Raw genomic sequence first — 12289 nt, forward strand, 5'->3', positions numbered from 1 at the left:
CTCTACACCAAACACTCTACCTGGCCACCATGTATTTATATCGTTATACACCAAACACTGCCTGGCCACCATGGATATATATCGTTATACACCAAACACTCTAATGGCCACCATGTATTTATATCGTTCTACACAAAACACTCTACCTGGCCACCATGTATTTATATCGCTCTACACCAAACACTCTAATGGCCACCATGTATTTATATAGCTCTACACAAAACGTTTTGCCTGGCCACCATGTATTGATATCGCTCTACACCAAACACTTTGCCTGGCCATCATGTATTTATATAGCTCTACACCAAACACTCTACCTGGCCACCATGTATTTATATCGTTATACACCAAACACTCTGCCTGGCCACCATGTATTTATATCGCTCTACACCAAACACTCTACCTGGCCACCATGTATTTATATCGTTATACACCAAACACTCTGCCTGGCCACCATGTATTTATATAGCTCTACACCAAACACTCTACCCGGCCACCATGTATTTATATCGTTATACACCAAACACTCTGCCTGGCCACCATGTATTTATATAGCTCTACACCAAACACTCTACCTGGCCACCATGTATTTATATCGTTCTACACCAAACACTCTGCCTGGCCACCATGTATTTATATAGCTCTACACCAAACACTCTGCCTGGCCACCATGCATTTATATCGTTCTACACCAAACACTCTACCTGGCCACCATGGATATATATCGTTCTACACCAAACAACCTGGTCCCCGTGTATGTATATAGGTCTACACCAAACACTCTGCCTGGCCACCATGTATTTATATCGCTCTACACAAAACACTCTGCCTGGCCACCATGTATTTATATCGTTCTACACCAAACAACCTGGTCCTCGTGTATGTAAATAGCTCTATACCAAACACTCTGCCTGGCCACCATGTATTTATTCGCTCTACACAAAACACTCTGCCTGGCCACCATGTATTGATATCGTTCTACACCAAACACTCTAATGGCCACCATGTATTTATATTGTTCTACACCAAACACTCTACCTGGCCACCATGGATATAAATCGTTCTACACCAAACACTCTACCTGGCCACCATGGATATATATCGTTCTTCACCTAACACTCTACCTGGCCACCATGGATATACTGTAAACGTACTTAAATTGTAAAATATGATTTATTAGCGTGGACGTGAATTAGCGCAGTCGTCCCGACTACGCTAAAAAAATCCGGAAAATATTTCAGTTCTAAAATTAGGCACCGACAAAACAGGCAAGCACTGACAGACGACCCGTGTTCTAAAATTAGACATCGACTAAACATGCGACCACTGATAGATGTATGAATAGACGACCCGTGTTCTACAGATAAGTCACTAGTGAACTGTTTTCATTAAAATTACATGTGAGTTGTAGTTGTTATGTTATTTATTAACTTCCCAAAGCCGATTTCAGTATTCTGAATTTCACCATGTTGAAAAGATGGTTAGTGTCGGCTGTCAATTCCCCACCGCCATCGGCAACTTTATCAGAGGTGTTGGTAATAAAAGTTGAGCTTACAGAGAGTATTTTTTGTGATTAGTCTAAACAAACATTTTATCCAGCTATTGGGCTGTCCTACGACTTCAATAGGGCATATCAGGTATTACCTGTGTTGGATATATTCCCCCTGTTTGATACCAATGGAATATTCTAGCTACATTGTAGTAGTGGTATCGACAAATGATGGCCGCCGGCTTGCATTGACTACCGTTATACGTAAGTACACTTGTGTAAATATTCAGTTTTAAATTCAAAATTTTAGCGCTGTACATGAATTAGCGCTCCACAAAGAGCGCGAAAAGCGCTAAAATTAAACTACCGCTAAAATAAGTACGTTTATGGTATATCGTTCTACAACAAACACTCTAATGGCTACCATGTATTTATATCGCTCTACACCAAACACTCTAATGACCACCATGGATATATATCGTTCTACATCAACACTCTGTCTGGCCACCGTGTATTTATATCGTTCTACACCAAACACTCTAATGGCCACCATGTATTTATATCGTTCTACACCAAACAACCTGGTCCCCGTGTATGTATATAGGTCTAAACCAAACACTCTACCTGGCCACCATGTATTTATATCGCTCTACACCAAACACTCTACCTGGCCAACATGTATTGATATCGCTCTACACCAAACACTCTAATGGCCATCATGTATTTATATAGTTCTATACCAAACCCTCTACCTGGCCACCGTGGATTTATATCTCTCTACACCAAACACTCTACCTGGCCACCATGGATATATATCGTTCTACACCAAACACTCTACCTGGCCACAATGTATTTATATCGCTCTACACCAAACATACTATCTACACAATCTCATACTAACGGGGTCATTATGTATGCATAGGAATTATAAGTCTGTAAGCCGATCATTGATGATAAATCTTAATGTGTATTTAAATGCTTGATCTGATTCAAATAACGATCATATTTTCTTCTCGTCGACGGCTTCTAATACAAATAATGAGCCAGATATTTTAATTAAAAATATACATGCGGTTTGAATCTGATACAACGACCAAAATTCTTGTTTAGTGTGAAGTTTTTAGTAAAAATCAAAGTAAGACTAGCATGTGTTTATATATGATTACTGAGACAATCAAAAAGCTGCCATTTCACCTGCAATGTGAGGTAAAATGTGATTTATAAGTATGTTATTTCATGAGTGATACCATACTACAAACATGCATAGCAGTAAAATAAGGTATAGTTGGGGGTTTTACAGTCGGAACTAGTTTGTGAGTATTAAATTTTGCGCAACACTGTCTTCTGCATATTCTGAAGTATATGCTACCACCCATGTTTATATTCGTTGGGTATCTATTTTCGTGAAATACTTATTGACCGGAGATATAGATATTATTTATGTAGAAATATTTGCAGATTTACACATTTCTTACTATCTACTGAGTTCAAACTCAAAGAAAAATAGATACAAACCATAAAGAGATAAAAAAAAAAAAAAATAACTCAAAATCGACATGTTCTATTTTAGAAGCAGAATGTTTGCAAAAAGTACCTCATTTATTAAAACACATTTAAATGTTGATTTGGTAACTTCTTTATTATTAGTATTAGTTGGTAAGAAATAAGTGACTTGGTGGCGTAGTACTGTACATCCTTGATAAATCGTTACAGTTATCATGTTTTCACGCGCATATACAAACAAATTGAGATTGTAATCAGGTCCAGGCGCTTTACTGTCAAAATGACCGTCACTGCATGACCATGGATATGGCTGATAAAGCATGAGTTTACAAAATAAAATCTTTGAAGTCAAAATAACTTGATTTTAAATCTTAACTTCAAGATAAGGACAAGGACAGGCAGATAGGCATTGGATTTTCACCTTCCTGCAATTGATAAAAATGAAGGTTACGTATTGTAACTAGTCATATTAATATGTCGATCACTGTACATCATGTTTTTCTAGATAGTAAAAAATAATTTGAATATTATGTTATTAAGATTCATACAAAACATTTTCCATTACTCTATATTCCAAATATTATAAATTCACATGTACAGTGTATTCTACATCTTGCATTTCGTATGAAATAAATACAGGAACGACGATACAGCTGTATGTTCCAGTGTTTAGTTTATTATCGATATTGAATATTTTGACCTATCGTTTCTTTATTCATCTTCAATGTGATATTAATGTTCCAACACCTTAAACAACTATATGAGTATATACGGAGTCACACATACTTGCATAACGCTAAGCATAGATTTTTGTATGTCCTTCCGTCCGCTCCACATACTGGGCTTTTGCGTGGTGGACACATACTGCATTTGTTTCTTGAACACGGACACCTGCCTTTACACTTGACCAGGACATTTCTGAAGACAATAATAGTATACACATATTAAGCATGGTATACCACTACTTGTCATCCCTGACGAGTGCTAGAAGGACAAAGCAGCTGTATGGTACAATTTAGTTCATTTTTTCTCTAGTATCTAGCTTTCAAATTGATTGAAAGTATCTTACCATTCCATACTGCCTTCATCGCCCCATGTATTTGTGACACCAAACGATAGAATACGACGATGTTAAAACTTGTGATTACTAATGACGCAACCGTATTCAAAATTCACTTAAAATGGTATGTTCACCTTTAACATACTATTATTATTATTGATACATTTATCCTTGGAATCCACGGCATTGCATCAAATATTTCAAAATCACCATACACACATTGTTTGTCAGCGGTAAGTTCAATAAAACAATCAAATTATACCGAAAGTCCTAGGTGGCGCTTCTTGGGTAGTCAATGATGACAAAAGTAAACAAAATAGTTCCAACATATATACATATATATTTCTTTTAATCATTTTTGATAGTAACTGCCTCTAAGTTTATCATAACAGCTCATTCTACAGTGTATCATCTCTTATAAAAGCATAATAAACAAGTAACACTAGTAACAAGTTAAGATACCGTGATTGGTTCTTAGCTGGCAGCTCCTATTGAGTTCAAATGTGACTTCTCATAATCATGTTTTGTTACGTCATACAAGAGCCGTGGAGTAAGTCGCACGTTTAATAATGAATATGCCGTTTTAACGACAATTTACAACCACATTTTTCATTTAATTTAATAACGGTAAAAAATATTTCTATTTCACGATTATTTCTGTTTCTCTTTTGTTCCTCCTAAAATGATATTTAAAAAAAGTCGGACTCCTTTCATCAGTATAATATAGTATTTTAGGGAGATATATCAATTTACTTACTTGCATACAGCTGAACAAGCATTTGGGTATGTCTTTCTATCCGCCCCACATACTGGTTTGCCTGTTGCAGGACATTTACACTTTTTACACGGGCACTTTCCGTTACATTGGGCTTTAACATTCCTGGAGAATCGACAACACAAGTATTTTCTTAAATATGATCATTATGCATAACTACTAGTTGTACTGAGAGAAAATACATTCGTGTAAATATAATATATCTGCCTTCTCATATCTCTTAGAAATGATGCAAGTTACTCAATCATGAATATTTGAAAATCTCACGTTAAGTCCAATCATACATGCTTTTCTTATACATGACTATTATACAGTATACTCATGTATTTCAAACAATTTGTATCTTTATGCAGATGTTTTCGTATAGTGCTATTTAGTAGAATGTTACATGGGATAGCACCACATAGCAGATTGCCTCTAGGTATGGTGCTACATAGTTTAATGATACAGGGTATGATACTACATAGTAGAATGGTACACTACAGGGTATTATACTACATAGTAGAATGTTACATGTATTATATCATATAGTAGAATATTACAGGTATTACACTACATAGTAGAATGTTACGGGGTATGGTACTACGTAATAGAATGTTATGGGTCATGGTACTACATAGTAGAATGTTACAGGGTTTTACACTACATAATAGAATGTTATGGGGCATGGTACTACGTATTAGAATGTAAGGGAATATGGTACTACAGATAATACTACTCAACAAAACTTGAATATAGAAAAGGTAAGATTCGATGAACATACTTGCAACGTGCTGAACATGAATTGAGGTATGTCTTTCCGTCCGTCCCGCAAACTTGAGCCTTAAAAGGAGGACATCTACACGTCTTGTTACACGGACACCTACCAGGGCATTTCGCTCGGACTTTTCTGTAAAACATAATTGTGAACTACAGTTTTGTTTAAAAGACAAAACCTGTTGTATACTAGCTATTATTTATTCTCGGATGCATTTGAATTAAAAGTCATTACATATGCAAAAAGGCATGCGCTCTTTGATAGGATTGAACAGTTGTATTTTTATCTGCTTTAATACTGATATAAAATGTTAAATGCCACAGTATAGCAAATCTCCTCAAACGACAGGTATCCAAGCTTTCTCGCTGTTACCTAATTCATCTTTAATGTGATATTCAGGTTGTATCAATTTAAACAAATATATGGTTATTACACTACATAGTAGAATGGTGCGGGGTATGGTACTACGTAATAGAATGTTATGGGGCATGGTACTACGTATTAGAATGTAAGGGAATATGGTACTACAGATAATACTACTCAACAAAACTTGAATATAGAAAAGGTAAGATTCGATGAACATACTTGCAACGTGCTGAACATGAATTGAGGTATGTCTTTCCGTCCGTCCCGCAAACTTGAGCCTTAATAGGAGGACATCTACACGTCTTGTTACACGGACACCTACCAGGGCATTTCGCTCGGACTTTTCTGTAAAACATAATTGTGAACTACAGTTTTGTTTAAAAGACAAAACCTGTTGTATACTAGCTATTATTTATTCTCGGATGCATTTGAATTAAAAGTCATTACATATGCAAAAAGGCATGCGCTCTTTGATAGGATTGAACAGTTGTATTTTCATTTGATTTATACTGATATAAAATGTTAAATGCCACAGTATAGCAAATCTCCCCTAACGACAGGTATCCAAGCTTTCTCGCTGTTACTTAATTCATCTTTAATGTGATGTTCAGGTTGCATCAATTTAAACAACTATATGGTTATTTACGAAGTAACACATACTTGCATGATGCTGAGCATATATTCCTGTATGTTTTCCCGTCCGATCCACACACTGGGCTATTGGTTGGTGGACACCTACATGGTATCTTTGAACACGGACACCTGCCTTTACACTTTACCAGGACATTTCTGACAACAAAAGAGTATGCATAGACATAACATGATATGCCGTTGTCATGTCTGACGAGTCCTAGAAAGACGAAACAGCTGAATGATATACTTTAATTCATTTCCCCAACTGTATCCAACTTTCAATTTGTTTGAAAGGTCCTTATATCGTATGTATGTAATCATTGTGTATGTATGTTATACCATCCCCTGCTGTCTGATCTACTCATATATTTGTGACATATGTGCTACACCCAATGATACAACATGTGAGTACAAATATGGCGATGTTTAAATGAGTACACGTGACAAATATTACAACCATAGTCAAAATGCATTTAAAGTGTAACGTGCACTTTTTATAGAAAACAAAACAACACCATATAAGTTTACATTGTAACCATAGCATTGGATAAAACATTTAAAACATTGCCTTATACACATTATAATTATACTTTGTAACCATGGCATTGGATAAAACATTCAAAACATTGCCATATACACATTGTTTGATGGTTGATCAGCGGTGTGGTTGATAAAACAGATAAATTATACCGGAAGTACTAGGTGATGATAAAAGGGATGTCAAGGATGACGGCAAAAGTAAACAAATTGATTTAAGATTTTTTTTTTTTTTTTTTGCAGTGTCTGCCTCTAAATTTATCATAACTGCACGTTCTACAAAATATCTTCACCTTTAAAAAATAAATGATAGAAAACATTCAACATCAGATGTCACGTTACACGTTAAGGTGGTTTATTTCAAATGTGACGTCTTATAGGCGTCATATGTATTGTAACGTCATGCAAGAGGCGTGTAGTAAGTTGCACGTGTCCTTCTTTACAGAATAAAGGATGATGTTTAACAAGTGATTTCAACCGTAGTCAAAATTTGTTTCAAATGTTACGTGCACATTCAATATAATACAGACAATACAAAACGATCCTTATATTTACACTATGGAACCACGGCATTGCACAAAACATTTCAATATTACCTTATAAACATCGTTTGATCAGCAGTAAATTGTTTAACTCATTTATTTTGGATAGTATCTGCCGCAAGGTTTATCATAACTGCACATTCTACAACATATCTTAATCCTTTACTAGGTCGTCATAACAACATTACACATCAAATGTCATTTATTACGTTACGAAACCATGATTAGCGGTTAACTGACGTTATAGGCACCATATGTATTGTCACGTTATCCAAGAGGCGTGGAGTAAATCGATCGTTTTGTTTCATAATTCCGGTAGCACTCAATATGCCGTTTTGATAAACAACCACATTTTTCTTTGTGATAAACGGTGAAAAAAACATCTGTTTCCATTTCACAATTATTTTTGTTTCTCATTTTTATCTCTTAAAAGTTGAAGTCGTTTCATCCATTTTGCATACCCTTTAAACGCAAAATATCAATGTACTTACTTGCAAACAGCTGCACAAGAATTCGGATATGTCTTTCTATCCGCCCCACATACTGGTTTGCCTGTTGCAGGACATTTACACTTTCTACATGGGCACTTTCCGTTACATTCGACTCTAACATTCCTTGAGAATCGATAACATAAATATCTTATTTAATATGATCATTATGCATAGCTTTTAGTTGAACTGAGAGGAAATATATTTACTGTTAGTGCAATATATCTGCCTTTTCACATCTTTCACTTTGGATAATGTTCTGATACATGACTTATACTAATGCCACCTTTTATTAAATTTTAGCCTGTGGAATATAGAACATTATCACACTGATAAAACATATATTTTCACTGCAGTGATGCGCAGTGAAAATCTAAGAGTTTGCGGTTGTTATTTCGAATAATTAAATTGGTCTAGCTCCTTCCAGTAGGCAGATATAGAAAAAAATAAGTATTTTAAGGCCTCATTCGAATTGTAATAAAAAGAAAATTGAATGTTTTGCCGTTTGATATCAACCATATTTCATTCCTATGGAAGTTTTTTTTAAATATTTGCACTCGTACTGTGAAATATTTTCAAAAATCTGTCATACTCATAGAATGTATTTGATATAAAACGGCAAACCATTGAATATCCTCTATGTGCTTCTACTTAATACATGTATTGCAAACAATTTCCATCGTTAAACATGATAAGGTTTATCTATATAGGCTAAGTTCTGAAATTTTAAATATGTGGACAATTACACATAAACTGGACTTTAGAAAAAAACAGATTTCATTCAAATGTTATCTTTTGCGGAAGTTAATAAATTTAATTAACATTGCAAAGATTTTGCTATAGTGATATATAGTAGAATGATACAGTGCTATATATTATAACGTTACAGAGTATGATGCTACAAAGTAGAATGCTACAAGATATGGTGCTAAATAGTAGCATGTTGCAAAGTATTGTCATATTTAGTATACTGTTAACAATAAAAGTGCTACATAGTAGAATGTTACAAAGTATGATGATACATGTACTTAATAGAATGCTACAGGGTATGGTGCTACATAGTAGAATGTTACAAGGTATGGTGCTACATAGTAGAATGTTACAGGGTATGGTGCTACATAGTAGAATGTTACAAGGTATGGTGCTACATGTTAGAATGTTACAAGGTATGATACTGCATAGTAGAATGTTACGGGGTATGATACTACATAGTAGAATGTTACTGGGTATGATACTACATAGTAGAATGTTACTGGGTATGATACTACATAGTAGAATGTTACAGGGTTTTACACTACATAGTAGAATGTTATGGGGTATGGTACTACATAGTAGAATGTTATGGGGCATGGTACTACATATTAGAATGTAAGGGAATATGGTGCTACAGATAATACTACTCAACAAGACTTGATTACAGAAAAGGTAAGATTCGATTAACATACTTGCAACGTGCTGAACATGAATTGAGGTATGTCTTTCCGTCCGTCCCGCACACCTGAGCCTTAAAAGGAGGACATCTACATCTCTTGTTACACGGACATCCACCAGGGCATTTTACTCGAGTCTTTCTGTCAAACATTATTTGGAACTACAATGTTTGTTTAAACGCCAAACCTGTTATACTACTACCATACGGAAATATAACTACTATGTTTCCATACAAAAAGTGAGATTTCTCATCTAGTTCATTTGTCAATTTTTCATTACGAACACACAAGACTATTACATATTGTTAATATATATACCAAGCATTGTGGTTCACATATTGTCTAAATCACACAATTGTCCCTCGCGTTAAGATGCAAGTAATTATTGTGCTTTTCCGTAACAAACATGTGTCTGCTCTAAGAAAGAATGTAAAAAAAGGCTTAATAAACCTCATATTGTGTATGATGCAGAAAGCAATGATTAAGTAGTCGATATATCTTGATTTAGTAAAGCTGCTTACTTGCATTTTGCCACACACGCGTTTGGATATGTCCTTCCGTTTTCTCCACACACAGGAGAGAGACGTCTGTTACAGGCACACCTCGCTGTACACGGACAACTTCCAGTGCATTGTATTTTTGCATTTCTGTGAAAGATGATGAAGTGTTGATGGATTCAGTACTAGAATTTATCATTAGCACCTTTGTAACAGATAATGAGAGAGATCTTCTCTTTAGCTCGATCGGTTGAGCGTAAGACTAGTAAGCCAGAGGTCCCGGGTTCGATCCCTAGCGGAGGCAGTGATTTAAATTTGATTTATCATGCGCTCTGTTACATTGGCGCCCATGTAGGGACTCGGGAATGATACTCATCGCTGCTTGCGAAAGCATCGCTGTTACCCCTGGAAACTCGAGGACGAGTTCTTTCCTGGAGGGGGAGTATGTAACCCTGGTAAAATACTAGCCGCAATATACCGCTCGGCTAGAGAGATCTTCTCTTTAGCTCGATCGGTTGAGCATAAGACTAGTAAGCCAGAGGTCCCGGGTTCGATCCCTAGCGGAGGCAGTGATTTAAATTTAATTAATCATGTGCTCTGTTACATTGGCGCCCATGTAGGGACTCGGGAATGATACTCATCGCTGCTTGCGAAAGCATCGCTGTTACTCCTGGAAACTCGAGGACGAGTTCTTTCCTGGAGGGGGAGTATGTAACCCTGGTAAAATACTAGCCGCAATATACCGCTCGGCTAGAGAGATCTTCTCTTTAGCTCGATCGGAACGTAAGACTAGTAAGGAAGAGGTCCCGGGTTCGATCCCTAGCGGAGGCAGTGATTTAAATTTAATTAATCATGTGATCTGTTACAATAAGAATGCATTTCACGAGATTTGACTTATTAAACGTTTTATCTTAATAGCATCGCTTTCATAAAATATAACAATAGAGAATACAATATTTATCTACTCACGCACACTTGGCCTTGCACTTATTGGAGTATGTTGTGCCATTCCCTCCACATACAGGCTGGAATTCCTCGGTACATATACAGTCTGGCTCACACGGACATCTCCGATTGCATGCTATGGTGACACCCCTACACCATAACCATGTACATATATGCATATACAAATAAACAAAGGTAACTACAAAACGGCATCCTAAACTACGACCTCAACGTCCATGCTTTAAATTTTGGCTTTTTTACTACTTTTGCTTTGTTTGTTTCTATTTTCCAGTGGTGATGTTTCCGAATAATGGTTTATCAGACATTAAAACACTCTTAATTAGAGAAAGACTACCGTACTCATCAAATTTAAACAATGCTAATGCTCACGCTCTCTATTCTAAACGCTATGACCGACTAGGGTTGATTATCAAAAGCCATCATTTTCTGAAACATCTCGTAAGGCAAAGTACAAAAACTTGCGATTATAAGAATAGAAGCAGTTGATGATATAACAAAAGGCATAATGAAATATATGTATGCAATAGTAAGATTGATTTTGCTTTAGAGCTATAAAGATTTAAGCGGGATCGTTGCTATATAACGTTTCTTTCAAGTGCCATGTCTGATTCTATTTCTGATTGTCCATGTGATACTAATACCTTCTTTGTTTTACAATCACAGCGAACAGAGCGAATACCTTCGTCTAGCCAAGCAGGCGTTTGTGTACGTCCTTCCGTCCTCACCACACACACGGCTACCGCGACATATTACTTGTCCTGTTATTGAAACAAAATCTTACTGTGAAAATTACAAGATCTGTAAACTTAACTAATGATTCTTATGACAGCAATAGTAATCAGAAAACTAATGAAAATGGAGTACAGTATGGAAGAACAGGAGTTTACATGTACATACGTCGTGACTCCACTTGGACAACCTGTAAATAAATTAAAAGTAGTACAAACACTGCCAGTGACTTCTTCATCATGTATTGGCGATTAACAGTGTAAAACTTCTCAATTTATAATAACCATTGTCACGTGAGTTGAATGTATCAATCAAGAAGATTAATTCAACGACCAAAATATTTTGAACTGTTTTAAATAACAGGTGCTTTTTCCCCAGAATCTGTATATAAGTTGACCAATGAGATGCTTCAGTTTATGGCCACTAATAGTGCTTAGGTAAGTACAGGTAAGTTGTGGTTCAGACGAATCGTTTAATATGTGTTCGTGACAGGTACAATCTACGTTACCGACAGCTG

At 36.0% G+C, this 12289-nt stretch overlaps 1 protein-coding gene across 3 annotated transcripts; it reads right to left on the reverse strand.

Annotated features, from left to right (window-relative positions):
• Positions 1–3113: 3113 nt before the first annotated feature.
• LOC117327620 (agrin-like) lies at positions 3114–12056 on the reverse strand. Of its 3 annotated transcripts, XM_033884675.1 has the most exons (12): positions 11941–12056; positions 11723–11801; positions 11047–11172; positions 10102–10227; positions 9596–9721; positions 8154–8276; positions 6611–6739; positions 6170–6295; positions 5591–5716; positions 4810–4932; positions 3779–3910; positions 3114–3417 (listed from the first exon to the last, which is right to left on the reverse strand). In XM_033884675.1, the coding sequence occupies exons 1-12, from the start codon at positions 12011–12013 to the stop codon at positions 3357–3359; spliced, it is 1350 nt and encodes a 449-aa protein (XP_033740566.1). In that variant the 5' UTR covers positions 12014–12056; the 3' UTR covers positions 3114–3356. The 3 variants fall into 3 exon arrangements, with proteins under 3 accessions (XP_033740566.1, XP_033740567.1, XP_033740568.1); XM_033884676.1 differs by lacking the exon at positions 4810–4932; XM_033884677.1 differs by lacking the exons at positions 6611–6739; positions 8154–8276.
• Between the last annotated feature and the right edge of the window lie 233 nt (positions 12057–12289).

The sequence above is a fragment of the Pecten maximus genome, chromosome 5 (assembly GCF_902652985.1).
Source record: "Pecten maximus chromosome 5, xPecMax1.1, whole genome shotgun sequence".
Classification (NCBI taxonomy): domain Eukaryota; kingdom Metazoa; phylum Mollusca; class Bivalvia; order Pectinida; family Pectinidae; genus Pecten; species Pecten maximus.

Coding starts and splice junctions, on each gene's coding strand:
- LOC117327620 (XM_033884675.1), bottom strand. CDS start 12,013: ATGATGAAGAAGTCACTGGCAGTGTTTGTACTACTTTTAATTTATTTA. Junction 9,722..10,101: donor GCGTGTGTGGCAAAATGCAA/GTAAGCAGCTTT, acceptor AATGTTTGACAG/AAAGACTCGAGTAAAATGCC. Junction 3,911..4,809: donor GCTTGTTCAGCTGTATGCAA/GTAAGTAAATTG, acceptor TATTGTCTTCAG/AAATGTCCTGGTCAAGTGTA.